At 45.0% G+C, this 26,059-nt stretch overlaps 3 protein-coding genes across 21 annotated transcripts in view; all 3 read right to left on the reverse strand.

The window, feature by feature from the left end:
- Window positions 1-12,757, reverse strand: part of nphp3 (nephronophthisis 3) — a 24,233-nt gene extending 11,476 nt beyond the window's left edge. For 3 of the 4 annotated variants that reach the window (XM_023973117.1, XM_023973115.1, XM_023973119.2), the window contains exons 1-22: window positions 12,686-12,757; window positions 11,624-12,056; window positions 11,061-11,186; window positions 10,526-10,676; window positions 9,987-10,139; window positions 8,893-9,026; window positions 8,413-8,573; window positions 7,608-7,764; window positions 6,445-6,519; window positions 5,935-6,102; window positions 5,463-5,566; window positions 5,112-5,370; window positions 4,675-4,772; window positions 4,297-4,399; window positions 3,839-3,921; window positions 3,538-3,676; window positions 2,567-2,731; window positions 2,266-2,360; window positions 2,000-2,122; window positions 1,581-1,770; window positions 231-472; window positions 45-120 (exon numbers count right to left, since the gene is read on the reverse strand). In XM_023973117.1, coding sequence (XP_023828885.1) covers window positions 45-120; window positions 231-472; window positions 1,581-1,770; window positions 2,000-2,122; window positions 2,266-2,360; window positions 2,567-2,731; window positions 3,538-3,676; window positions 3,839-3,921; window positions 4,297-4,399; window positions 4,675-4,772; window positions 5,112-5,370; window positions 5,463-5,566; window positions 5,935-6,102; window positions 6,445-6,519; window positions 7,608-7,764; window positions 8,413-8,573; window positions 8,893-9,026; window positions 9,987-10,139; window positions 10,526-10,676; window positions 11,061-11,186; window positions 11,624-11,947 — 3,126 coding nt within the window. In that variant the 5' untranslated portion in view covers window positions 11,948-12,056; window positions 12,686-12,757. The remainder of the gene's footprint in view (window positions 1-44; window positions 121-230; window positions 473-1,580; window positions 1,771-1,999; window positions 2,123-2,265; window positions 2,361-2,566; window positions 2,732-3,537; window positions 3,677-3,838; window positions 3,922-4,296; window positions 4,400-4,674; window positions 4,773-5,111; window positions 5,371-5,462; window positions 5,567-5,934; window positions 6,103-6,444; window positions 6,520-7,607; window positions 7,765-8,412; window positions 8,574-8,892; window positions 9,027-9,986; window positions 10,140-10,525; window positions 10,677-11,060; window positions 11,187-11,623; window positions 12,057-12,685) is intronic. The other variant, XM_023973116.2, reaches the window with a different exon arrangement.
- Window positions 12,758-14,881: 2,124 nt separating this feature from the next.
- On the reverse strand, window positions 14,882-18,666 carry LOC111953585 (uracil nucleotide/cysteinyl leukotriene receptor). The gene is made up of 2 exons (XM_023972962.2): window positions 18,309-18,666; window positions 14,882-16,246 (listed from the first exon to the last, which is right to left on the reverse strand). The coding sequence occupies exon 2, from the start codon at window positions 16,225-16,227 to the stop codon at window positions 15,271-15,273; it is 957 nt and encodes a 318-aa protein (XP_023828730.1). The 5' UTR covers window positions 16,228-16,246; window positions 18,309-18,666; the 3' UTR covers window positions 14,882-15,270.
- An 85-nt stretch (window positions 18,667-18,751) lies between these two features.
- The window catches only part of si:ch211-285f17.1 (sickle tail protein homolog), a 223,209-nt gene continuing 215,901 nt past the window's right edge, over window positions 18,752-26,059 (reverse strand). For 11 of the 16 annotated variants that reach the window (XM_070435437.1, XM_023972963.2, XM_070435434.1 and 8 more), the window contains 4 exons: window positions 24,480-24,563; window positions 22,461-24,176; window positions 21,719-21,859; window positions 18,752-20,470 (listed from right to left, as the gene is read on the reverse strand). In XM_070435437.1, the coding sequence (XP_070291538.1) occupies window positions 19,943-20,470; window positions 21,719-21,859; window positions 22,461-24,176; window positions 24,480-24,563 (2,469 nt within the window). In that variant the 3' untranslated portion in view covers window positions 18,752-19,942. The remainder of the gene's footprint in view (window positions 20,471-21,718; window positions 21,860-22,460; window positions 24,177-24,479; window positions 24,564-26,059) is intronic. The other 5 variants (XM_070435435.1, XM_070435433.1, XM_070435445.1 and 2 more) reach the window with 4 other exon arrangements.

Genomic DNA, 26,059 nt, shown 5'->3' on the forward strand with positions numbered 1-26,059 from the left:
ACAAAAAGCAGGAGGGACAACCAACCATACTAATGTGTCCTCACCATATGGCCTTTCTGGCGGGCAGTCTTTTGGCGAATCCTCACAGACCTCTTCCTCAATTTTTCAGCTTGCTCATACCTGTTAACAGATGACCCATCAATCACAAAGCAACTTTACTTGAAACAGACCCACCCACACACCTCCCTTAACACTCACTCACTCACTCACTCACCCACCCACTCACTCACTTGTTCTGTTTCTGGTAGAGCATGGCCAGGGAGTCCAGTTCGCGCGCCACACAGGCGTGGTCTGAGCCGTAGGCGTTCTCACTGATCTCCAGGGCCTGCTTGTAGAACTGCTCTGCATTGCCATACTTCCTCCACTGGACATAAACCCCGGCCAGCTGGTGTAGGGACAGGGCAACACTGGGGTGGTCCGGGTCCAGGGCCGTCTCCCGGATCTCCAGAGACCTCTGTAAGGGAGCTACCGCCTGGAGAAACATGGATGATGGACACGTTTATCATGTAGTACGTCGACAGCATGACAACATACAGTGTATTTCGGAAAGTATTCAGACCGCTTCCCTTTTTCCACATTTTGTTACGTTACGGCCTTACTCTAAAATGTATTAAATATTTTTTTCCCTCACACTCTGACAGAGCTCGCGAGTTCCTCTGTGGAGATGGGAGAACCTTCCAGAAGGACAACCATCTCTGCAGCACTCCACCAATCAGGCCTTTATGGTAGAGTGGCCAAATGGAAGCCACTCCTCAGTAAAAAGGCACATGACAGCCAACTTGGAGTTAGCCAACAGGCACCCAAAGGACCCAAAGGACCATGATAAAAAAAAAGATGAAACAAAGATTGAACTCTTTGGCCTGAATGCCAAGCGTCAGGTCTGGAGGACACCTGGCACCATCCCTACGGTGAAGCATGGTGGTGGCAGCATCATGCTGTGAGGATGTTTTTCAGCGGCAGGGACTGGGAGACTAGTCAGGATCGAGGGAAAGATGAACGGCGCAAAGTACAGAGAGATCCTTGATGAAAACCTGCTCCAGAGCGCTCAGGACCTCAGACTGGGGCAAAGATTCACCTTCCAACAAGGCAATGACCATAAGCACACGGCTTCGGGACAAGTCTCCGAATGTTTTTGAGTGGCCCAACCAGTGCCGACTTGAACCTTGATCGAACATCTCTGGAGAGATCTGAAAATAGCTGTGCAGCCAAGCTTGTAGTGTCATACCCATGAAAATCTGAGGCAGTATTTGCTGCCAAAGGTGCTTCAACAAAGTACTGAGTAAAGGGTCTGAATACTTATGTACATTTGATATGTTTTTTTATTTTGAATAGATTTGCAAAAATGTCTAAAAACCTGTTTTTGCGTTGTCATTATGGGGTATTGTGTGTAGATTGATGAGGGGGGAAAAAACCCAATTTAATCAATTTTAGAATAAGGCTGTAACGTAAATAAATGTGGAAAAAGTCAAGGGGTCTGAATACTGTCACGTACCCATAGAACAGAAATCCCCATTTCAAATCAATAGGTCTGTACTGGGTGGACTGGCGGCCATTTTACTACCCACTTTCTACGCACATACCTGACTGAGCAGGCCCAAGTCTTTGAGGAAGCGACCCAGTGTCTCATACAGGTTGCCCAGCCTGATCATGCTGTCCTCACTCTCACAGCTCTTCTCATAGTGCTTCAGAGAGTCAAAGTATTCAGTGGCCATGGAGCTCTTGTCTTTGCCCACATACTGCCAGTAGGCCAGCAGCTCAGAGAAATGGCCCCTAGGAACACCAACCGACATATCAGAACTTTAATCGATGTCTACGGTTCCTGTTCATCTCACTATTGCACATGTGAATCAAGGTGAATTCTGTGCACAGATCAATCACCGATACAAATGCAATAACAACATAGGAGAATATACTACTCCCCAGACGAAGTCAAAAACCAAAAGACATAGAAAGTAACAGTAGAATGGAAAACAGTCTCATTGTGATATAGAAGTCTGACCTCTTGTAGAGGTTCTGGGAGACAAAGAGGTTAAGGAGGCTGAGCTGCAGCTTGGCCCTGTCCTCCTGCTGCTGGAGTAGCCAGGGCAGCTCGTCTGCCACCCGCCACGTCACCCTGTCCTGACTTAACACACACACACACCCACACACACGTTAAATACACACCAACACTTACTGTGTCGTCAAAGATGAAGTCTAGTCACCATTGCTAATATTAATTCTATAACATAACATGATGCTGGTCATGTCACTAGTGGTTGGCCAGACCTGAGTTGCTGGCTGAAGTAGTGGATGAGCTTCTCTCTGTAGGCAGGAGAGCAGGACCCTCCATCCATAAACTCCAGCCGGACGGCCTCCGCAGCCTAAAGCACAGAGACGGTGTCAACAGAAAGCCCGTGTGAAGCCTCTCACTTACATTGAACATCATTGAGTTTCAGAGATGGAGAGACTATTACACACACACACGGGACATAAACACTTCATGCGCAAAAACTGCTGCCAGTGGACTAAACAGGGGGATTTCAATGCTCTCATCCTATGGTGTCTGTAGGGGAGACCGAAAGCTAACCTGTAGGTGCTGGAACCTGATGAGTCCACAGCCCAGGCCTACAATACAGAGTCTCTGTAGGGTGTAGAGGAGGGAGGAGAGGACAGGCAGGCCCAGGTCTGGAAACACAGCCAGCACCTCAGACTCACTCACACCGTTATGACTGGCACACACCAGACACAGCATCTGAGGGAGGGAATCAACACACACACACACACACACACACACACACACACACACACACACACACACACACACACACACCACACACACACACCACACACACACACACACACACACACACACACACACACACACACACACACACACACACACACACACACACACACACACACACACACACACACACACACACACGAAGGAAAGCAGAACAGATAACAGCTTCAACATTCTTCGGAAAACCCTTAGGTCACATTTCTAAATAAAAGGCATGTGAAACTATTCTGGTGGTTAGTGATACAACAGAATGTCCCACCACCTTCCAAATGCAGTTGGGTTAAGGTATTGGCGGGTAACAATGTCTATTTTTACCAGCCACGTTGGTGGGTGGACCAAAAAGTACATTTTAGGCTCTGGTCTTCATCCCAAATGGCATCCTATTCCCTATATAATGCACTACTTTTGACCATGACTTTTTTTCTTCATCCCCCCTCTTTTCGCCCCAATGCAGTGCCTTAGACCGCTGCGCCCCTAAGGGGTTGAAATGCAACAATGTTGCTGAGAATTTTCCTGCTAGGCAGGAAATGCAAACCTGTAGTGTATTTGAGTTTCAAAAAGGCTCTAAAGTTTGTAATTTCTACAGAAATTTCAGACTAGATTTGCCCTAACAAAAAAATGATTCAACCCCTACAAAAATGTCCATTGTTATAGTCCAAATAAAATTCACATTTCCTGTTACTGCAGATTATTTTCCTGCTGTTGCAAATGAAGATCCTACATCTGTAGTGGTGAAGGATCGGATGGTCCCTTACCTCTCTCATGACGTGTCTCTCCCCGTCTGTGCTGAGAGAATCTAACGCCACCTTGAGGCCCAAGCTGTACAGAGACATGGTGTCCTGACACAGCAGACACTGCTCTAGAGTCCTCTCCAACGACCAGGCACACCTACAGCTGACACAACGCAACACATCTATAGACAATACCACACACACACACACACACACACACACACACACACACACACACACACACACACACACACACACACACACACACACACACACCACACACACTACACACACACACACACACACACACACACAGTTTACTCACTTGGTGATCATCTTGGCTAGCAGGGTGACATACAGGGCGTTACATGTGGATGCAGAGCGACAGTGTCTCTCCAGTTTCTTATCCTGTTGAACGGACAGACACACAGCCACTGTTTGACACACACACACACATCTTCTCGTCATGGAGTTAAAGGGGAAGTTCAGTATTTTATTAATTGATGTTAGATGGTTCCCCACCCGGAAAGGAGTCCATGGACCAGAAGAAACTGTCAGCCATGGTTTGATTCTTTTGAAACAGCCACTACAAACTTCCGCTAATTTTAAACACCGCTAGCTAAAAATGTAATGGGAGTGATGGGGGCAAGCGGTGCCTGTTGAAAATTGCATGGTCAAATAAACTAAATTATTTGGTTTGATGTACGTTACTTAAAAGGTGATTTGGCCTTTTTTTACACTGAACTTCCAGTAATAACAAAGTGATATCAGTTTGACACCCGCCTGGTCTTTAGTGAGTTTGACGTCAGCTGCCAGGCACTCGGTGTTGATGACACTCTTCACCTCTCTGGGGTTCAGGGGGTCCAGGTGGAGGGTGGGCCACAGTCTGGGAAACAACAGTCATATCACACAACCACTATTAGGCCACAATACGTAGGCATTACATAGGAACTATATATCATACCCCAAAATACATAGGCACTACATAGGCATTGGGCCTATATAGGCCACACAATACATCTATTACATTATACATAGGTGTACCCTTCTTCCAGGCATTACTTAGGCACTACATTAGCAATGCATAGGCCTTACATATGTTGACATAGTACCGATCTGGAGTCATTTTGTATGGACTAACTGCCAAGTTGTGTACTCTACCTCCAGGCCTGGGGACAGGTCTCCACGTTGACAGACACCACCACTCTGACGTTGACCGGCAGGGGGTCAATCAGCCACTTCATGTGCCTCTCTGCTTGCTGAGGGAAAATACAGCATAATATCAAAGATACAAACCTCAAGAGTAAAAAACTGACCTGTTAACTGATAATATCAAAACAGGGACATCTGGCTACATTCTATGTGCAGTAAATGTTAATTACATGTTGCTAAAAACACATCCTATTTACAGAATCTGGCTAAATGATTCGAAATGATTCGAAAACCCGTGTAAATACACAATCAATATTTTCTATAAATTTTGAGGCGTAAAAAAAAAATAATCATTGTGAATTTCAAAGTTACAGTGTTTCCCGAACGACCTCCATTCCCTGACGCGTTCGTCTCTCTACGGTCTTACTGTGGCAGTAGCCTAGTACCTGTATCTGGTCAATGGAGTCGATGATGATGATGATGTTGCCTTGGTGTCTGGAAGACAGTCTCTCTAGCCAGCGAGGGAACTCCTCTAGGATCTTGGAGGGGTCCATGGATAACCCAGAGATGGACCAGAAATGCTGCAGCAGCTTGACAGTGAGGCGTTTAATAATGAGTACAGGCTCAGAGCTGGTGGAAAGAGGTCGCCCCACAAAATGGTACAGGAACAACGTGTTGGGGGAGTGCTTCTGCTGCAGCTCAATCCTGGAGGAAGAATTGAGTTGATTGGTTATTTACGCTTAAGGTCAAATAATGTAAAAGATCGTTTTGAAAATGGATAATGGCTGAGCTCTTACCATTTGGACAGTAGGAGAGACTTCCCAGAGCCGGGTCCCCCTGATACCAGCAGTGGAGGGGTGGGAGGAGGGGCTGCCACCATGTCATTCAGACGATCTATGTACTAAGGACAGAGCATGACATCACCCGTCATGCAGAAGCTCCTCTCGCCCACACAAGCAACCGTTATTACTAAAGTTAATACTCATCTATTACACTTTATCACTGCTAGTCATCATTTGGAATATTTCACCTTAAAGGGATATTTTACTCAAAAACGTATATTTTAGTATTTTGTTGATTTGTCCACTGGTAATGCATTCCAAAGTTTTCAAAATAGAGCATGTTCAGTAGAGAGGAGAAACTGTGACGATGATATGCAAATTCAACAACGAGTAAACTAACCCTTTAGTCACAAAATCCTATAAATAAAATCATGTCTTCCTACTGAGCTAGAGAAAAAGAGATAGAGACAGAGAGCAAGAGCCCCACTTTCTGGAAGCCCAGTTGAGCTGCGGCGCTGCAGGCTTGCTGATAGGCCTCGATCTGCTCCTGCTCATCATGCAGGTCCCACAGCACGTCCCCCAAATCCTCCTCGCGCCCCTCGTCTATCCCCGAATCCTTACCGTCCACGTCACTGCCCTCCAAACCCAGCAGTTCCTGACAGAGAGGGAGGGAGAGAGACAAAGGTACACTACACTCTTAGAAAAAATGGTTCCAAAAGGGTTCTTCTGCTGTCCCCATAGGAGAACCCTTTTGGGTTCCAGGTTTCTACCTTTCGGGTTCCATGTAGAACTTTCTGTGGAAAGGGTTTTACATGAAATCCCAAAAGGGCTACCTGGAACCAAAAAGGTTCTACCTAGAACTAAAAAGGGTTATTTAAAAGGGTTCTCCTACGGGGACAGTCGAAGAACCCATTTCAGGTTATTTTTTTCCCACCTAAGAGTGTATCTAGTATAGTGCACTACTTTTGACCTGGCCCCATAGGGTTTGTAGGCCTACCTGTTTGATTACTTTCTCCAGCTGAGTATAGATCATAGACGCTCCTTCCTCTGGGGAGCCACCATGGTCCACTACCTATGGAAGTGGCACAGTAGTATAATAGCCAGGCTATAGGACATTCATACACCATGGAATCTTCAATTCTGATATTGCCATAAAATACAATACGACAATTTCTGCCAATAGAACAAATCAATCTTTGCATATCACAAACACAACACCCAGTATGCCAGCTCCTTATTCTACCCCTCTGTATATGTATGTATACATAATGGAATGAATATAATATATTTAATATATGATATATAACATATGAATATCTGGAACTGGCATACTCAGCTCAAGATTTTCAGGTGTTGGGGCAGAAGGTAGCCTAGCGTTAAACTGTTTGGTCAGTAACCGAAAGGGCGCTGGTTCGAATCCCCGAGCTGACTAGGTGAAAAATCTGTCAATGTCCCCTTGGGCAAATCAAATTTTATCTGTCACATGTGCCGAATACAACAGGTGTAGGTAGACCTTACCGCGAAATGCTTACTTACAAGCCCTTAACCAACAATACAGTTCAATAAATAGAGTTCAGGAAATGTTTAATACATTTAAAAAAATACATGTTTTCCGAAAGTAACAAGATAATTACACAACAATAACGAGGCTATGTACAGCGTGTAGCGGTACCGAGTCAATGTGCGAGGGTACAGGTTAGTTGAGGTAATTTGTAAAGTGACTATGTATAGATAATAAACAGCGAGTAGCAGCAGTGTAAAAGTCTTTGAAAATGTTTTGGGCCTTCCTCTGACAACGCCTAGTATAAAGGTCCTGGATGTCAGGAAGGTTGTCCCCAGTGATGTACTGGGCCGTACGCACTACCCTCTGTAGCGCCTTACGGTCAGATGCCGAGCAGTTGCCATACCAGGCGGTGATGCAACTGGTCAGGATGCTCTCGAGCAAGGCACTTAACCCTAATTGCTAAACGTTGTTTTTGCGATACGCAAAGATAGACTTGTTCTACTGACTTCATTATTGACATAGGCCAGTGAAGAGGAGAGAGTAAAAGGTAGGAGGAATTGCAAGGCAGAAAAGCAATGGGTTGGATTCTAACTCATGTCGACTCTGGTATACTAAGCGCTGGACCACGCAGACCACATCCGTATGCCATTGGCTACCTTGACTTTGGCGGCCTTGTCTGCGGCGTTGACCCGCTCCAGCAGTTGTCTGGTGGGGCCGCTGAGAGGGTGGGCCTCCACAGTCCTGAGGTAGAGTACCAGGGGATGACCGTCTGGGTTCTTCACAAAGGCCTCCTCCGCATCCTCCAACACACAACTACACACGCACACACAGAGAAACACACTATAACCTGTTAGAACATGTTACAACATGTTATAGGCTATAACAGCAGCACTTCACATGCCTTTAACCTGGTAGTGCAGAAGAGAGGGAGCCACAGAGAAACTCAAGAGGTTGCCCTGCCTGTGTTCCAATTGGCATCCTATTCCCTATACAGGGCACTACTTTTGACCAGGGCCCATTGGGCCCATGGATGGGTTGGTTGCTTAGCAACAAAACCGAAGGGTGTGCATCTATGGGTCAAAATAGACGGGGTTGGCTTAGATTGTTGACAGCATGTAAACTATATTTTGTCTCCAATATTTATTTAAAATGAGCAATTGTTGTCTATAAAATACATCATTACAGTTGCTGGTTAGCTAGCTAGCAAATTGCAGCCATATTAGCATTGTTGTGACATCAGTCAAAACACCTAAAAACAGACATGTTATCAAGAACAAGACAAAACGAGCTGAAACGAGCCACCTGCGATTCCCCACACGGCAGCGTCTTGTCATTGTTGCTAGCTATCTGGCCATCCAGAATCACAACACACTGCCTTCTGCCCCATTGAAGCGGGCGCATTGTTTCATGACGTTGTCAGCAGTACTTGGTCAAACAGTAGTTATATAGGGAATCACTGACCTAGTGATGGAGGATTTAAGGAGGAGCACACACACAGAGCTCCTCTCCATCTCCTGTCTGCGTTCCAGTGCATAGGAGGCTGCACTCTCCTCAGGGAAACAGATGTTCAGGTAGAAATGGCCCAGCCCCTCACACAGACTCCGCAGCCTAGGAGAGTAGCTCTGGGAAGGAAAGGAGACAGGAAGAGAAAGAAAGAGAGAGAAGTGAAGAGAGATGTCTTATATAGCCAGATGAAAAGTACTTAAGGGTGAATTCATTGTCGGGAAGTTAATTAAGCTAGCGCGGTAGACGCTAGTACTTTTCAGACACGGCTAGTAGAGAATCTGAGAATATGACACAGATTTTGGAACCTTGGCTAGTAGAATTCCAAGCAGGTCTACTAGTCGAGCTGGCCAGTGCCCCAAATCCTTAAAGGGATAGGTCACCTGAAAACATTTGAGTGAACTATCCCTTTCATTTCAATCCCTGGTGTACCAGTACCTGGGTGAAGATGTCCAGCTCAGCCTGTGTCTCCTGGGTAGAGATCAGGTAGCAGCGCACCGTGTTGCTCCATAACGCCTGGGACACGTGAGGAGACACCTGCAGCAGACTGGCCACAGCAGCGTCCCAGTCATCTGAAAGACACACACACACACACACACACACACACACACACACACGTTTATATACACACACGGACAGATGGACGAACACACACTCACACAACACACACACCCCCTCTGCCAATTACTTTCAACAAGCTTGTAGCAATTAACCCACTTGAACACAAAATTGCCGATAGTGCTAACCCACCCCATAGCCCTTGTGTTCCAAGTGCATTTTTGATTTATTTTATTTCAGTTGAGAACAAGTTATCATTTACAATTGCGACCTGGCCAAGATAAAGCGAAGCAGTTCGACACATACAACAACACAGAGTTACACATGGAGTAAAACAAACATACAGTCAATAATACAGTAGAAAAATAAGTCTATATACAATGTGAGCAAATGAGGTGAGATAAGGGAGGTGAAGGCAAAAAAAGGCCATGGTGGCGAAGTAAATACAATATAGCAAGTAAAACACTGGAATGGTAGATTTGCAGTGGAAGAATGTGCAAAGTAGAAACAGAAATAATGGGCTGCAAAGGAGCAAAATAAATAAATAAATAAATACAGTAGGGGAAGTGGTAGTTGTTTGGGCTAAATTATAGATGGGCTATGTACAGGTGCAGTAATCTGTGAGCTGCTCTGACAGCTGGTGCTTAAAGCTAGTGAGGGAGATAAGTATTTCCAGTTTCAGAGATTTTTGTAGTTCGTTCCAGTCATTGGCAGCAGAGAACTGGAAGGAGAGGCGGCCAAAGGAGGAATTCGCTTTGGGGGTGACCAGAGAGATATACCACATATATACACATATACCGCATGACCACATAGTCGCTAAGATTCTGTACCAGTTGTGTGTGGAGTGGCCTAAACAATAGCTTTACGCCCTCTCAAGAACACAGTTATATACACAAAACACATACAGTATATAACCAGCTGAGACACCAAGGCTCAAATACATACAAATGTGTAAAGATCAAACCCTTGCTTACCTCTGCTGACATTGGCAAACGGTCCCTCCACATCGCACAAGCTGAGGGCAAACTCTGGTCCTCTGAAGGTCTGCTGCAGTTGCATCATGCTGCCCATAGAGGGCTCACTGCCCAGCACTCCACCACCCCAGTAATCACACGGAGTCCCTGCAGCTTGAAACAGGCAAATTAAAGACGACTGTGTCAGCTTTTTGTGTAACTGACGTTTGAGGAATTGAGATGATTGTGAAGCGTTACTTGGTTTTAAGTAAACTGTTCAGCAATATTGGTCAAATCTGGATTTTTAAATACTTTAATTGCACTATTCGTTTCCCCATTTGACTGCATTGAAATACTGGAATTGCCATATTCATTCCTATGGGGCTCTGCATGTGTGAGATGGAGGGTGGCCTTAAAGATATAACGAACGCCGGCTGTGCTCAGTAGATCCCCTGTGACGAACGGTGGTGATTCAACATGTAGAATTTATGGGAAATGGGGGGGGGAATGACACCCGCTGCTTTTAACCGTTCGTCGGCACAATCTGTTTTGTCCTTTACCTGTGACAGTGGTGCGGTTGTCATCGTCATCCGAGTCATCCGGGTCGTACACCATGATGCCCTGAGCCTGCAGCTGCTGTAGCTTGGCCTCCAAGTCCCTCTTGGCTCGCAGCAGGTCCTGGATCTCCTTCTCTTTGGTCTCCCGGAAGATCTGACATTTAGAGAAGATACTTTTTTTATTTTTAAATATATATGTTAAGGTATTTAAAAAAATTCTTGAACAGATAGAGAATGATAGTCGGGAAAGAAAGAGAGAGGTTGAGTCCAAGAGCAGTAGGCCGGATTTGAATCTATGCCGACACCGTAGACATCTGTGCTGGAGGCTACGGCATTACCGCTAGACTAGCCAGGCCACAGAGGAGAATGTTATGGTTTCATAATGATGAGCCGTAGGTTAAGTAGCTGACTTGAGATCAGAAGGTTGCCGGTTCAAATCCCAGATGGAACATCACACTAGGGTATGGTTACACCCTACTCTCTATTATGTGCCCTACTGTGTGTTTGCCTGGGAGTAACAGCTAGCTATTGGGGATACCTTAAACTGCCGTTTGACTTTGTCCCTGTCGTGCTCAAAGGTGGCGGCTCTCTCCATGGCTTGGTACTTAGCCTCCAGGGCACTCTCCTTCTCTCTCAGGATCTTTTGGTAGGTCTTCTGCAGAGCCTGGAAGAAACATGTCGATCATCACTGTTAGTGACAAGTAGTACAATAAGATGACATGGCCAGGGAAGACCTGATCCTAGATCAGCACTCTTATTATGAGACGCTTGATACATGGCCCCTAAACTGGACTCTTGACAGAGGAAATCAAAAGACAGGCTATTGTCTACCTACCTGGCCCCATTCATTGTAAAAGTTCTGGGCCTGTATTTACAAAGAATCTCAGAACAGGGGAATCTTAGACTCTAATCTAGGAACAGTTGTGCATTTTAGATCAGAATGAATAAGATGAGGCTATATGGACAGAGGGTACATTTACATCACATTTTAGTCATTTAGCAGACGGTATTATCCAGAGCGACTTACAGTAGAGTGCATACATTTTCATACTTTTTCGTACTAAATGTCAACCCCTTTTTAAACAGTGGCCCTGCTCTCACCTGCAGCTCAGCTCTCAGCCTCTTGTTCTCCTCGTCCAGCTTGGCCTCCTTCTTCTGCATGGAGGTGATCTCATTGTTCTTGCTGACCCGGAAAATCTCATACTCCTTGCGGAGCCGTTCGTATTCGGCGGTGTACTCCAGGTCCACAGAGCCTGTAGATTTGAAGCTGGCTCCAATCACCCTGGGCCCTCGGCGAAAGGAGCTCCGCAGGAGGCGGGCTTTAGGTTTGACCTCCACAGGTATCTCACAGGCCTCCCCACCCTCGCCCCCATACGCATCCTCTATCACCTCCCCAGGGCTCACCAGGGAGGAGGCTGTACCCATGGTGATGGTGGCTCTGGACCAGGCACTCCACAGTGGCCTTACTGAACTAAACCTTCCAGATGGTCATTGCTGCTCCTAGGGATGAAGCCAGTGATTGGCATGTCATTGGCTGCAACACGCAAGAGGAGGAGTGAGGACCCAACGAGTATGTCTTAGCAAACTCGCTAGCAACCCAATAAATAAAGGGATAATGAATGCATATGGTGGGGGATATATTATAGTAACCGATAACGCACGTGACAAAATTTAGCAACAACAACAAAAATAGAAACCGCTTGCCAGTGAATGTGACAATATTTACGTTTGCATTGATTTTAACTCTGGTCCAGGGCACAACAACATCTCGCGCTGCAACTTCGCTTCTGGTCACGACCTATTTTTAGTATGTGACATTTGAGTCCAAATGTTATTGCTAACACCTGTATAACGTAGCTTTAACATAGCATTAACGTTAATTACATCCGTTTTAATGATGCTAGGTAACATTAGACATCTCGTTAGCTAGCTAACGGTAACCTAACATTACCTGGTATGGCAAGAACGGGTGAGACGGAGATGGAGCCAGATGTGACTGGCTTGCACAGACATAATGGACTGCCTATGGCACGTAACGTTACCGAGCTAACGTTAGATAGAAATACTATTTAGCTATATTGACCTAGCTATATTTCGAATAGTTGGCTAGCATATTGAATGATTCCGATTGCTTTCTTCGAAAGGAGTCCAATAAATACTCACACATAGCTATCCCCGTGGCGTAGCTTCTTCCTGGCTGCCCTGGTAACAAGATATCCTCCCTACGGGTCCTCACCGAAGTCAAAGTAATTTGCGATTCACCCCCAAAAAATCTCAGGGCTGTATCCCAAACACAGAAATACCTCAGGCTTCTGCTCAGGCTCACTGGGTGGATACATTAGGGAGGCTGTTCATTCGGAAGGAATACAGTTTTCTGGCATCTTTTTATGTGATGGTAATACACACTTTTACTATTTGGAAGAATGTAATAAATTGACCCAGACGGCATCCCTAGCGGCGTCCTCAGAGCATGCGCAGACCAGCTGGCCGGAGTGTTTACGGACATATTCAATCTCTTGCTGTTCCTACATACTTCAATATGTCCACCATTGTTCCGGTACCCAAGAAAGCAAAGGTAACTGAACTAAATGACTTTCGCCCTGTAGCACTCACTACTGTCATCATGAAGCGCTTTGAGAGACTGGTCAAGGATCATATCACCTCTGCTTTGCCTGACACACTAGACACACTTCAATTTGCTTACATCCCCAATAGATGCAATCGCCATCACACTGCCCTATCCCACCTGGACAAGAGGAATACCTATGTAAGAATGTTGTTCATTGACTATTGCTCAGCATTCAACACCATAGTACCCTCCGAGCTCATCATTAAGCTCGAGGCCATAGGCCTGAACCGCACCCTGTGCAACTGGGTCCTGGACTTCCTGACGGGCCGCGATGCGTGCTCAGCCCCCTCCTGTACTCCCTGTTCACCCATGACTGCGTGGCCACACGCCTCCAACTCAATCATCAAGTTTGCAGACGAGACAAACGGTTGTAGGCCTGATTGCAAAACAATGACGAGACAGCCTACAGGGAGGAGGTGAGGGCCCTGGGAGTGTGGTGCCAAGAAAATAACCTCTCACCCAGCATCAACAAAACAAAGGAGCAGATCGTGGACTTCAGGAAACAGCAGAGGGAGCACGCCCCTATCCACTTTGAGGGGAACGCAGTGGAGCAGGTGAAAAGCTTCAAGTTCCTCGGCTTACACCTCACTGATGATCTGAAATGGTCCACCCACACAGACAGTGTGGTGAAGAAAGCTCAACTTGTCACCTAAAACCCACAAACTTTTACTGAAGCACAATTGAGAGCATCCTCTTGGGCTGTATCACCGCCTGGTACGGAAACTGCACCGCCCGCAACCGCAGGGCTCTCCAGAGGGTGGTGTAGTCTGCCCAACGCATCACCGGGGGCAAACTACCTGCCCTCCAGGACACCTACAGCACCCGATGTCACAGGAAGGCCAAAAAGATCATCAAGGACAACAACCACCCGAGCCACTGCCTGTTCACCCCGCTATCATCCAGAAGGTGAGGTCAGTACAGATGCATCAAAAACAGCTTCTATCTCAAGGCCATCAGACTGTTAAATAACCATCACTAGCACATTAGAGGCTGCTGCCCATAGACTTGGAATCACTGGCCACTTTACAAATGGAACACTAGTCACTTTAATAATGTTTACATATTTTGCAATACTCATCTCGTATGTACCTGTCTCTTATACACATCTAGATGTGTATAAGAGACAGTATGTACACTGCTCAAAAAAATTAAGGGAACACTTAAACAACACAATGTAACTCCAAGTCAATCACACTTCTGTGAAATCAAACTGTCCACTTAGGAAGCAACACTGATTGACAATACATTTCACATGCTGTTGTGCAAATGGAATAGACAACAGGTGGAAATTATAGACAATTAGCAAGACACCCCCAATAAAGGAGTGGTTCTACAGGTGGTGACCACAGACCACTTCTCAGTTCCTATGCTTCCTGGCTGATGTTTTGGTCACTTTTGAATGTTGGCGGTGCTTTCACTCTAGTGGTAGCATGAGACTGAGTCTACAACCCACACAAGTGGCTCAGGTAGTGCAGCTCATCCAGGATGGCACATCAATGCGAGCTGTGGCAAGAAGGTTTGCTGTGTCTGTCAGCGTAGTGTCCAGAGCATGGAGGCGCTACCAGGAGACAGGCCAGTACATCAGGAGACGTGGAGGAGGCCGTAGGAGGGCAACAACCCAGCAGCAGGACCGCTGTATTTTTGTGAAATTGTTAGATATTACTGCACTGTTGGATCTAGAAACACAACCATTTCACGACACCTGCAATAACATCTGCTAAACACGTGTATATGAAAAATAACATTTTGTTTATTAATTAAGCCAAAAAGTTTAATAATAGGCATACAATATGCCTACACTATACAATAATTCTATGCATACAATAACAGCAATGGTAAAACAACCTAGAAATAACATGAATTTTCATACAGGGCCATAGGCCTACCAACCATTCTTTTTAATAAGATATTTGCATGTAGCCTTTATTGCACAACACCACAATGAGATCATACTGTAGGATTCAACTTTGTACATTGCCATTGTAATATGAAATAGTCATTGAATCACTGCAAGCATACACTTGTACTGGTCTCAGAGCAGGAGGAGTGCTGATCTTGGATCAGTTTAGCCTTAAAAAAAAAAAAAAAAAAAAGATGTACCGCGGGACCTGATCCTAGATCAGCTTGTGGTTGGCTGGTCCGCTCTCCTGTCTCTACAGAACAGCTGCAGCAGTATACTTTGATAAGTCCTTGCCAAAAAAAAGTACATAATAGGATCCAAAGCTCCACTCAGACAGGTTAGTGCGGAAGTGACTCGGTTGGCTAGTGCCAGAGCCTCAATGGACGCAGTTTCCATGTCGCTATGAGTGTGTCTCTCAATGTAGATGATACGGTTCAAGTGATAGGGCACAAAAGCAACCAGGAAGTTCACCATGATGAGAATGATCATCCTGATAGCCTTGTCTCTGATCGAGCTTCCCTCCTGTTGCTTGATGCCCCTCAGCTTCAATAGGATTAATATATAGGAGACCCCTATAGTGACCAGAGGAATAGTAAACGCCACCATGGTTGACACCAGTGCTTTGGGAGAAGTCTTTTCCAAGTACAGCTGGTTACACATGACCACGGTTGTGTTGTCAACCGGAATCATCGTCTGTTTTTTGGAGAATAGCAAGGGAGCCATAGACACGGTCACTGTGACCCACAGGATCACCACGACCACTCGGGCATATGAAGCCTTCCTCATTGACCGTGATTTGAGCGGTAGGACCAGGGCCAAGAGGCGGTCCAGGCTGATGCAGGTCATGAAGTAAAGACTGCAGTACATGTTGAGGTAGAAGAGAAACCCCACCAGGCGACAGGGGACATCTCCAAAGGGCCAGCGGCTGTCTGAGAAGTGGTAGACCATCCGCATGGGCAAGATCAGCACGTAGGAGACATCTGCTATGGCCAGGTGCTTTAGAAAGAGCTTGGAGGGTGAGGTGTCAGCCTGACGACAGAACACCCACAGTGCCAAGATGTTGCCAGGCACGGCGACCACAAAGACCAGGATGTAAAAGCTAGCAAACAGGATGTTCTCATGGTGGGAACCTTTGGTGTGAAAGCCATGTCTCACTTCCTCAGTGTAGTTCATCATTATTCTGTTGTCTCTTAGCCTATAGAACATAGCAAAGACACAAAGAGAAAAGACACTATAGTCGACATGATAACAGCGCAGGATCTGATATTGAGGGATCCCTGCAGTTGTACACAAAAAACATTGGCTTCCTCAAGGGTCCTTTGGGAAGGTTGATGGTTCTACATGGAACCATACTGACCAAAAGAACCCTGTGAGCCCTTCAATGGTTCTTTGCAGTTAAAAAAAGGGTTCTTTCCCATTTTGGTTCTTTCCCGGCTCGTTTGAATATTTTGGGGGCGTAATTTGAGCACACATTTTTTTGAGCAACCATGAGTGAGTCATTCCATCAAATCTGTTGTTTTACGCTATTACATGTTATATATGACCATGGCCAGTGATTGTGTCTTGTGACACACTCACAAATGGCCTTATGTCAATTGAGAACAGATGACTAAGCCAGTAGGACTCAATTCTCTCAGGGACCAGAGCTAGCACACCTGTTTCAACTTGTTAATTAACACAATTCTAAAACCTATGGAACTTTATCAATATGACTATTTAACCAGAATAAAAAACCCTGTGTGGTTCTACAAAGAACATTATTAGAGATTGAGAAATGTTCTTTACAGAACCATTATCCATAAAAAGTTCAAAGAACCATAAAAAATATTTTATTTTGCCCCAAAAAGGGTTTTAGCCATAGTGGAACCCTTTTTTGGTGATTATATGTAGCCTTTTTTAATGGTTCAATATAGAACCTTAAAAAAAAAGTTTTTAGTGAGTTGAGAGTGATTATGTTGTTACACATAACTGTGGTTTCATTTGTGAAGTCTACATTGTATCATATAACCCAAGCCTGTGTATCTCATATGGCACCCCATTGCTATGCAGTGCACTACTTCTGACCAGAAGCCTATGGGGAATAGGGTGCCATTTGGGACATAACTCAAGTGATTATTTTTAGCATCAACAAGAGGTACATAGGAAATATAGCCTTCCTGTAGCAAATATAGCCTTCCTGTCACGCACACAGATCCAACCGTTTCAAAAACAGAATAGGGTGGTTATCTGTAGAGAACTACATGAGAACTATGAGAGGAACTACTTGAAATTGTGGTAATTTGAGCGATACGAGATATGTACATTGTGTATGACAGAGATAACGTGCAATGTATGTTAAGTGTGTAATAAGCAGTGTCTATTTTTGTACACAGCAGTACTGTGCGTCGAAGACTATTTCTCCTTGGGGACATTAAAGTTAATCCCATCTTATCCTATTATGAGTGCTAGCCGATAAATAAAAGTGAATTTCTCCAGGTGTATACAACTGACAAAAAGCATTTTAGGTGAGAGTGGGGTAAGTTGAGTCACCATTGTTTCTTGGAAACCAGACACAAAATGAATCATTTGAACCAAATATTTAGGAAGAGGTCATTATTTCATATAGTCTGTGAAAGAAGAAACCACATGGAAAAAGTTGTGAGCAAGTTAGGTCACGTGCAGCTGCGCTCTGAATGAATGATTACTTGGGTGTTGCCAGCTGTAGGGCGGATTAAAATAAGCCCAACCCTTGGAAATCTGTTACGGTACACAACCCTTCATTCCTATTATCTCAGTTTTGGAAGAGACTGTTTATGATTCAAAAATGTATCCTGTTTACACTTTGTAGTCAAATTTGACACCAGAATACATGTTTCTGACTCATATCGATGCCACATAGGTCACTTTCAAAACAAGTTGCTTTTTTAGGGGCAATTGCTCTTTAACCACATTTTAATGTTTGTATGCAATTACATTGTCTCCAAAACAATTGAGTATTTTGGGTTCTGACCGGGTTAAGACAGTTGAACTAAGCTCATGAAGCATTTCTAAGTTATATTCTTCAAGAATCAAATGGGTAAATATCATAATACCCAAGTTATAATCAAGTCCAAACTGGGATTTATCAACTGCAGGTCTCCCCTTTAAACTTGAACTTTAAATCAACTTCACTTAAACTTTCATTTGAAATAGGACATTATTATACATGAGTCACATCATATTTAAATAGTAAATAATCAACTTAAATAGTAAATAACCACTTCTAATAATATACTTACCAGTAGGCTCTTTGCCTTCAAGGAGTAATGCTCATGATCAATTAATTACAGACAGGTTGCAGACTGAGGTAAGAGTAGTTCTGCTGTTCCTACTCTTAGATGTATTCGCAAAGGTTAATTTGCCTCTCCTCCTACACAGTTTTCACACCCTCTAAGCATTGGTCACGTTCCAGGCCAACTGCAATGCATCCACTTGGTTTTGTGCCATTTCATCAACCGCAGTCAAGCATCCGATTGCTATATCATATGATGCGGTTGACTGATATGATGAACACCTATCCAGGCATTGTGAGATCTGGCGTGCATCTGGAACACAGTCAGCCTGGAACGCTGCCATTATGTGGTATGACCACTCACTGAAACAGATTATACATCATTCAGTTCTGCTTGGTACATCGGAACTGTGTACAGGCTTGAGAGCGAAACAGGAGAGAAACTAAAAGTGAGTAGAAACGTCCTCAAATGCATTACAAGCATGCAGACCTTTTATTGTTTTTATTACAACACAATTATTCCTTTCTTGACCACATTGCTCTTTATGTAGAATGGTTTAAAGCTTTACAAAAATGAGAGAGAAACCAAAATATGTACAAAATCTATCTGTGCAAACATAATTCTTCTTTCCCTCTCCTAAAGCATCTTAAAGGCATGCATACAAATCAACTTTGGTATGTTAACAAAACTACTAAAAGTTCTTATTAGAAGCGTTTATGTACACGTGGTAGAGCAGTTCATCGATGACTTTTGTGTTTTAGTAACTGTATACATTTAGACATCAATAAACATGAACTTAAGAGACCTCCAGTAAAGCTGTTCGAAGGTAAAGACTTGAACCGTCACACCTCGAGTGTGTCGTAAGAGTTCTCACTTGGTATGTCATGGTTACAGTAATACAGTCAGGAAATGTCAGAATAACAACTTTGGCAAATAGGCACAATAACTACAGAAAGACCCAAAAATATCTCATAAACCTCCTTAAAATCTGTTTTTTTTTATCTCCTAAAAATAAATTGGCAGTGCATGATATTCTTAACAAAATAGAAGTCAATGTAGTTTCACTGTAAACGTCTTTATACATACGGTACAGTATGCATTCATAAAAGGCATTTACTAGGGCTATGCTCAATGTTGGGCAACATAAGAAATAATGTAAGAGCAAAATATACTATGGTTATCCAGTCTCTGGTTTTCAAAAATAAAACACAATATTTCACATGGTCAAAGTGATTGTACATCAACTTCATATATTTTTTCCATTCTTAGATATTGTAAGAAAAATATATTTTCAATACCGTTTTTAGTAGCGAATTGAGAAAGCGAGAGCTTCCACATAACCTACGAAGCAGTAAAACTATATCACTTTTGTTTTTCTTTTTAAAACTATTTACTCAGTACTCTAATACGCCTTTTTTAAAATCAGGGTTCAAGTTTAGCCAATGGAAAATGCAACTTAAAAACGAAGTGAAAGCATCGGTGTGAGTATGCGTGTGTCAAATCAAATTGAAATATGAATGGTGGGGGGAAGTGCATCCATTAAGCTTTTTACAACAATAAAATACAAACCAATAAACAACAACAAAAACATGAATAACGAGATTGAGAGAAGTAACCCAAACGGGGCTACTGTATGGGAGCTAAGTGGAGTCCTTGGCTGCTGTGGCGGTTGGGATGCAGGATTTGCCGCTGCTGCCGTTCTGGGGCCTGTAGCTGGTGAAGCTGGGGGTGTGTATGGTGCGGATGCTCTTCACACCCGGGCCCAACGGGGTGGGCGACAGAGGGGAGGGGGAGGAGGAGGAGGAGGGTGCTCGACCGTTTTGAGTCTGCGAGGAGAACGAGAGAGCTTTACCGGTGTGAGAGGGTGTGGGGAGTTTAAGGGAGGAACCGTTAGAGAGCGAGGGGATGTGGGAGAAGGTGGAGAGGGCCGAGCCAGGGTGGCGGGGGGCGTGAGGGGATGGGATGGAGGACTTGGTGGTGTGGGGGGAGGAAGAGGAGGAGTTGGAAGAGGAGGAAAGGTTAATAGGGTTAGTAGCATCTGAGTTTGGAGCAGACTGGGAGGTGCTGCCTTTACCAGAGCTAGGATAAAAAGCTGGGATTTTAGAGGCAGGTAAAGTAGGGGAAGTAGTTTTATGATCCCCCCCCGCTCTTTTAGCGCTTCCGTTAGCCTGCAAACAGAGATGCCAGAACAAAGACTGGTTGTCAAAAAGGGAACGGGTGATTTAAGGTAACAAATGTAAAAAAAAAATGCAAGACAACATTAGACATGAAACAATCACACAAACAAACCTATTACTACTAAGATAACTAATAGACACACAACACGTCTCAAACTAGCTACAGTCTATGTTTACTGGGTTACTTGAGGCACAGTAACTGAGAGAAACACTATTCATTAAAAAAGGGTAAAGAAAAGATTGAAAGGATGGAAGGAGGGATAAAGGGAGGGGGGTTGGAGATAGGGGTGGGGGCATCTCTAGGTGCTGCCTGTGTGTTAGAGTGATTGTCAAGCTTTCCGAGAAGTGGAGACAACAACTGAGAGGAGGGCAAAGCCAGAGATCCATCTTGGTTGGGGAGAAAAGGTGGAGTATGTTAGATAAAAGAAGAGAGATTTTTGAGGGTGGAAAACATACAAGTGCATATCGGGAGCAGTAGGGGCAAATATTTGCATTGACTGCTACTACAAGGAAGAGAGATGGGTGGTAGAGGAGCATCAAGAGAAGGGAGGAAGGTAGCCGGGTGGAACCAGCCTTATCGTTGCATTCACCATTCTGTTGAAGTTAAATATAAATGGTGAACGCAGCGATCCGGCTGGTTCCACCAGTGTAGGAGGGAGGGATATTAAAGTGTTCTTTAGTAACTGTGCATTGTGAAAAGAAAGGAGCGTATCGGGTAGGCTGCTTGGGTTTAGTAGAGGTGCATTGAGGGTAGGAGGGAGCGTGGCCAATCGGAAGTATCAGTTTAGTAAAGCATCCGTGGGTTGGTTGACAACACTGTTTAGGAACTCAGCTGTGATGGAAACGCGATGTGATGGAGAACTCAGTCAATGACAGGGTATATCTGTTTTGTCGTTCTCTTTTCTCTTTACATTTTTTTCATGTCACCAACACAGCAAAAGCCGCCATGAGCAGTGTGGACCATGCACAAGCATACAGTACGATGATGTTATGGGGGTAACAGTCAAGAGTCAAACATGCCTTTCAGTCAGAGTAGATCGAGAGAAAACATCAACAGAAGCCAAAATGGCCACCTCAATCCCATTTAAACGAAACACTTGAAATCTCACAGCTTTGGTTGTTTAAATATATTCTTTATCCATTAGCACAGGCCTCTTGTTTTCTATGTCCTGTGTTCACTATACAGGTGTGTTCCCTCTAGTCCCTATGGTGTCTGGTAAAGCCCTATAGTAAAACTACCTGTCGAAACTGCCTCTGAGTGCTGTCCTGTAGCTTTTGCTGTTTTCCTGCTTTGTCAGTAGTAGTCCCTGGCGACTGCCTGGACTTCGCAGACAGGGGCACTGGCATCCGACTAGTAGGGGAAGCGACACTGGTTGCGTTCTGCAAGAGGATCCAAACGAAACAAAACAAGAAAGAAAATAAAAGAAAGAAAAAATAAAAACAGAACACCATATTGGAGGTATGAGAAACTGTTGAAAACAAGACACTGACAGGTCAGAAAACTGTTCATTCAAGACTACCCTCACAGTTAACCTTAATAACACCGGTAAGAGCACATGCACCCCCTGTACCGTAGTAGCCTATACCAAAACGTATAACCCTACAGTTCATGCAATCCAAGAACAACAGTTTCAAGAAACCAAAAAGACAGTGTAATCAACATTGAGTGTCATTGTGTGATTTAAGAGTCTACTACTGGCTGAAGCCCCAGTTAGAGTTTGAGCAGCCAATTGAAGGAGAGACAGGAGGAGGGACCCATTGAAAATGCCACTCCCCAATCATGTTGGACCATGATCACACAGAGGGAGAAACCAACAGAGAGGGGCTCTGACATTTCCAAAACACCTGGGGAGTGAGTTAATAAGTGGTTGGTAAACCCAGTTGTAAGGTAAACCCAGTGGTTAGGATGGAGTGAAGGGAGGGAGGGACGACTAAAAAGAGGGCCCAAAGCCTCCCGATTGACAAGAGCTTAGAAAGAGACCTGTTGGCTGGTGACGGGGGTGACAGTGGCGGTGGGGATGACGGCTGGCCGGGGAAGGAGCTGAGGTTTGGTCTTCTTCCTCTGAGAGGAGGCCTTGCTGGGCTTGGGGACCTTGAGGAGTGAACTCTTGGAAGGGAGTGATAAGGACCTCTTCAAGCCTCCATTCTCCCCACTCAAGACACACCCAGCATGGGGCTCCACGCTGGCTGCACTCCTCACTGGTTTCTCCTGGTGGTGCGTTGCTGGGCCCATCTCACTGATGGTCGTCTCTAGCTGTTTGATGGTCTGCTCCAGGCTGTCCAGGGTCTTGTAGGTGCTTTTCCGGATCTCGTCCGTCCTGCCTTGGGAATCTGAATGCTCCCGCCTTACTACAGCGGGAGGCTGAGCCTTGGGTGACATGTCTGCTGGAAGAACAGATTGTTTGGAGCGGCTTTGGATCTCAAACCTCTTGGCCTCCTTGTGCTGTCGGACCGTGCCGTCCGACTCCTCCTCGTCCTCGTACACCACCACCTGCAGCGTCTTCTTGCCCGTCTTGGTGCCTGTGCGGATGGCCTGCGACAGAGCGGCCAGCTGCTTCTTGGGAAACTTGAACTTGAACTTCTTCTTCCCGTCTGGCTTGCCGTCGCTGGACAACTCGGCGAGCTCTGCAGACGAGGAGGAAGAGTGCGACAAGCTACTACTGGAAGAGCAAAGAGCGCCGCTGGGGGCCTTGAAGGCCGTGGGACCAGCCGCCCTCTCTCCCCCCTCAGGCCCGACCTTTACCTGCAGTCCGCCGCTGCTCCCCCATGTCTCCTCCAACTCCTCGTCCTCCTCGTCTATGCGCTCCGCGGCCAGCATGCTCTCCAGCTCCTCCTCACACTCAAACACCGTGGACAGGCGCTTGTAGGCCGAGTGGATGTCCATGGGCTCGTCAAAGATGATGATGACCGGCTTCTTGTTGTTGAAGCCATTGTCCTGTGACCCCGCCGAGCCGCCCGGGGTGGTGTTGGTCATCTCCCGTTTCCCAGGTCCCCCACACACGGTCACGGTCTGGATGCCCCGTTTGGCGTTGACCAGCTCCTGGTACTCCCCACAGGACAGGGCCTGGACCTTGCTGTTGGTGATCATGAAGGCAATGTTGTCTGGGGGAGGAGGGGCTTCCTCACCAGGGAGGTCAGGGCTCAGGCTGGCCTCCTCATCCACCTCCTCATACCAGGGTCTGGGCTGATCAGTGGCCTCACTAAGAGCCTTCTCTGGGGGAGACACCACTGCATTAGGAGCCTCTCTTATGGTGGTTGGTGGAGGGACTTCAGGCAATGCAGCGGGCAACACAACACTCTTACTAAAGGGAATGCTGGACTCCTGGACGACTGAGGAGACTGAGGTCTCTATCCTCTTGACTGTGCTTATCTGAAGCTTATCTACAGTGGTGGTCGCTGGGTTTTTCAGAACCCCTTTCACCACTCCTGGGCGGGTCTTCAATGACTCTGAGGTCACCACCTGTTTCTGAGACAGAGGGCTGGGGCCATTCAAGAACAGAGGCTTGGGAGATACAGGTGGCCCTAACTGCTGGGGTTTCGGTTGTGGCTGCTGGCTTGGGGAATTGTCATTAGCATTCACATTTGACACCTGTGAGGGGGATAGTGTTGGGTTGCCTCTGTGTTCCGGAGCCTCCTCCATTGCCGCCGGGGGTGGCAGCTGCTCTTTGGAAATCTGCCCAGTGACGTAGTATATGACCTGCATACGGCAAAGAAAGGAGGAGAGAATTTATATTAAAAACCACAACACTCCATGCTAAAAGCTAAAACCACAACACTATACCACATGACAAACCTATCAATATGGGAACATACTGTATATCATGACATGTAAGGCATGCGAATGACTATCATAAGGCCCATATCATATGCTGTAGAACCTGACATGTTGAAACATATCAGGGCACGTTTGAAACTTTGTAGGTCAAGACTATTCTTAGCTTAATAAATGCCCTGAGATTTTTACTATTAAGTTTTAGCGGTCAAAATATGGTATCCGTACCCCTGGACCTTGACGAAGAGAGGTGGTGTTCCCGTTTTCATCCGCGTTGGGATGTTTATCCTCCCGAGTTTTCTCCGAGCTCTGCTAGGACAGTTTGTGAATTAAGGGACAGCATTATTGCGAAACTGCACTCTATGGATGCACTGTATGGTGCAACTGCACTCCAAAGCCTCGTTTCCATTGACATTTAAATTCAAGGCAGGTCTTAGTAGGCACAGATCGAATTTGGCCCTGATTTAAAGTGCCAATTGAAACAAGGTTGAAGACACTGTGGATTGCATGGTACATTGGTATCACATAGGTATTTGCATCCACGGTCTTAACACTGCATTGGGCAACAACCCTCCTATAAGGCATCTTTTGATTTGTTGTACTATAGTATGTGTTTCAAGATCGAGAAGATAAGACGTCGATCCTGAAACGTCAGCATGTTTCAGTCCTTCGTGTTTACAACGTCTTTGTTTACAAGTATTGCTAGATGCCTTATAGGATAACTCATGCAGGCACAAGTGAATGGTTATGGTATGTTATGGATATTGAGAGATGGAATGTAGTTAATGGATAAGGGAATGGATTATGTCAAAACCTTTTAAGGGACAATTTGGGATTCAAACAGCAAAGTAGTCTATCCAAAAAGTCAAAAAAATGGATGTACCAATCCCAGATTGCCCCTTTTACTAAGGAATTAGAGTTAACTAACTACTATTCTAATCTGGAGTATAGACTGACACTCGTTCTATCCACAGACTAGCTAATGTTCAGTGTTGCATCATTTTTATATATATCCTCGCTGTTGTTGGTGCTACAAGAATGTTTTTTCAATCATTCCCATGTGGTGAGTGGAATGCAATGTTGCATGACTGAAAATGCGTATGTGGGAATAACGTGACGAAATCCATTACTGATGTGTGCGCTGAAAATTGGGTTTTCAAGGAAGAGATCAAATCTGACCCACGGAATAACTGGATCTCTCATACAGTCCATGTACAATATCTCGTGTGACGTGGTTTCCGAGTGAGGTTTCTGAGCGAGGAACATAAGATCCAGTGTTCCTCCTAAATGGTACCCTGTAGTGCACTACTTTTCACCAAGGCAAACAGGGCTCTGGTCAAAAGTAGTGCACTATATAGCTAATAGGGTGCCATATATGGGACACATCCACACTGTAGTTTACTGTGTGACTGTAATCTAATACACATACTTTTCTCCTGTGGACAACAACCACAGTAGGCATATCTTTGGGTATTGAAATGAATTAGCAGATCAAGTTACAGTTCTATAGAGATTTAGAGAAATAGTAAGGTATTGTTCCCAAGAAATAAGGCAAGTAAAGAAAAAAGGGCAAAGGGCAAAGTGGTCAAAGTGACCAAAAGTAAACCAAGTCTGCAAAAACAAGTCTGTCACCTAGGTACTAAGTAATAAAACTTTGTTCTCCTCAATAGCCAATCAACTCAAAGTAATTTCATATAGCAAAGTCTATAAGCAAATTATTATTATTTGAATAAAGGGCAGTTATTCCAAAGAAAACGGACAAGACCATTCGATTACGTCTGGATTCAAGATAAAGGATTATTTTATTG

This window comes from Salvelinus sp. IW2-2015, linkage group LG27 (assembly GCF_002910315.2).
Source record: "Salvelinus sp. IW2-2015 linkage group LG27, ASM291031v2, whole genome shotgun sequence".
Lineage (NCBI taxonomy): Eukaryota > Metazoa > Chordata > Actinopteri > Salmoniformes > Salmonidae > Salvelinus > Salvelinus sp. IW2-2015.

What these genes read in the sequence shown, in the direction of transcription:
- LOC111953585 (XM_023972962.2), bottom strand. Translation starts at nt 16,227, where the DNA reads ATGATGAACTACACTGAGGAAGTGAGACATGGCTTTCACACCAAAGGT.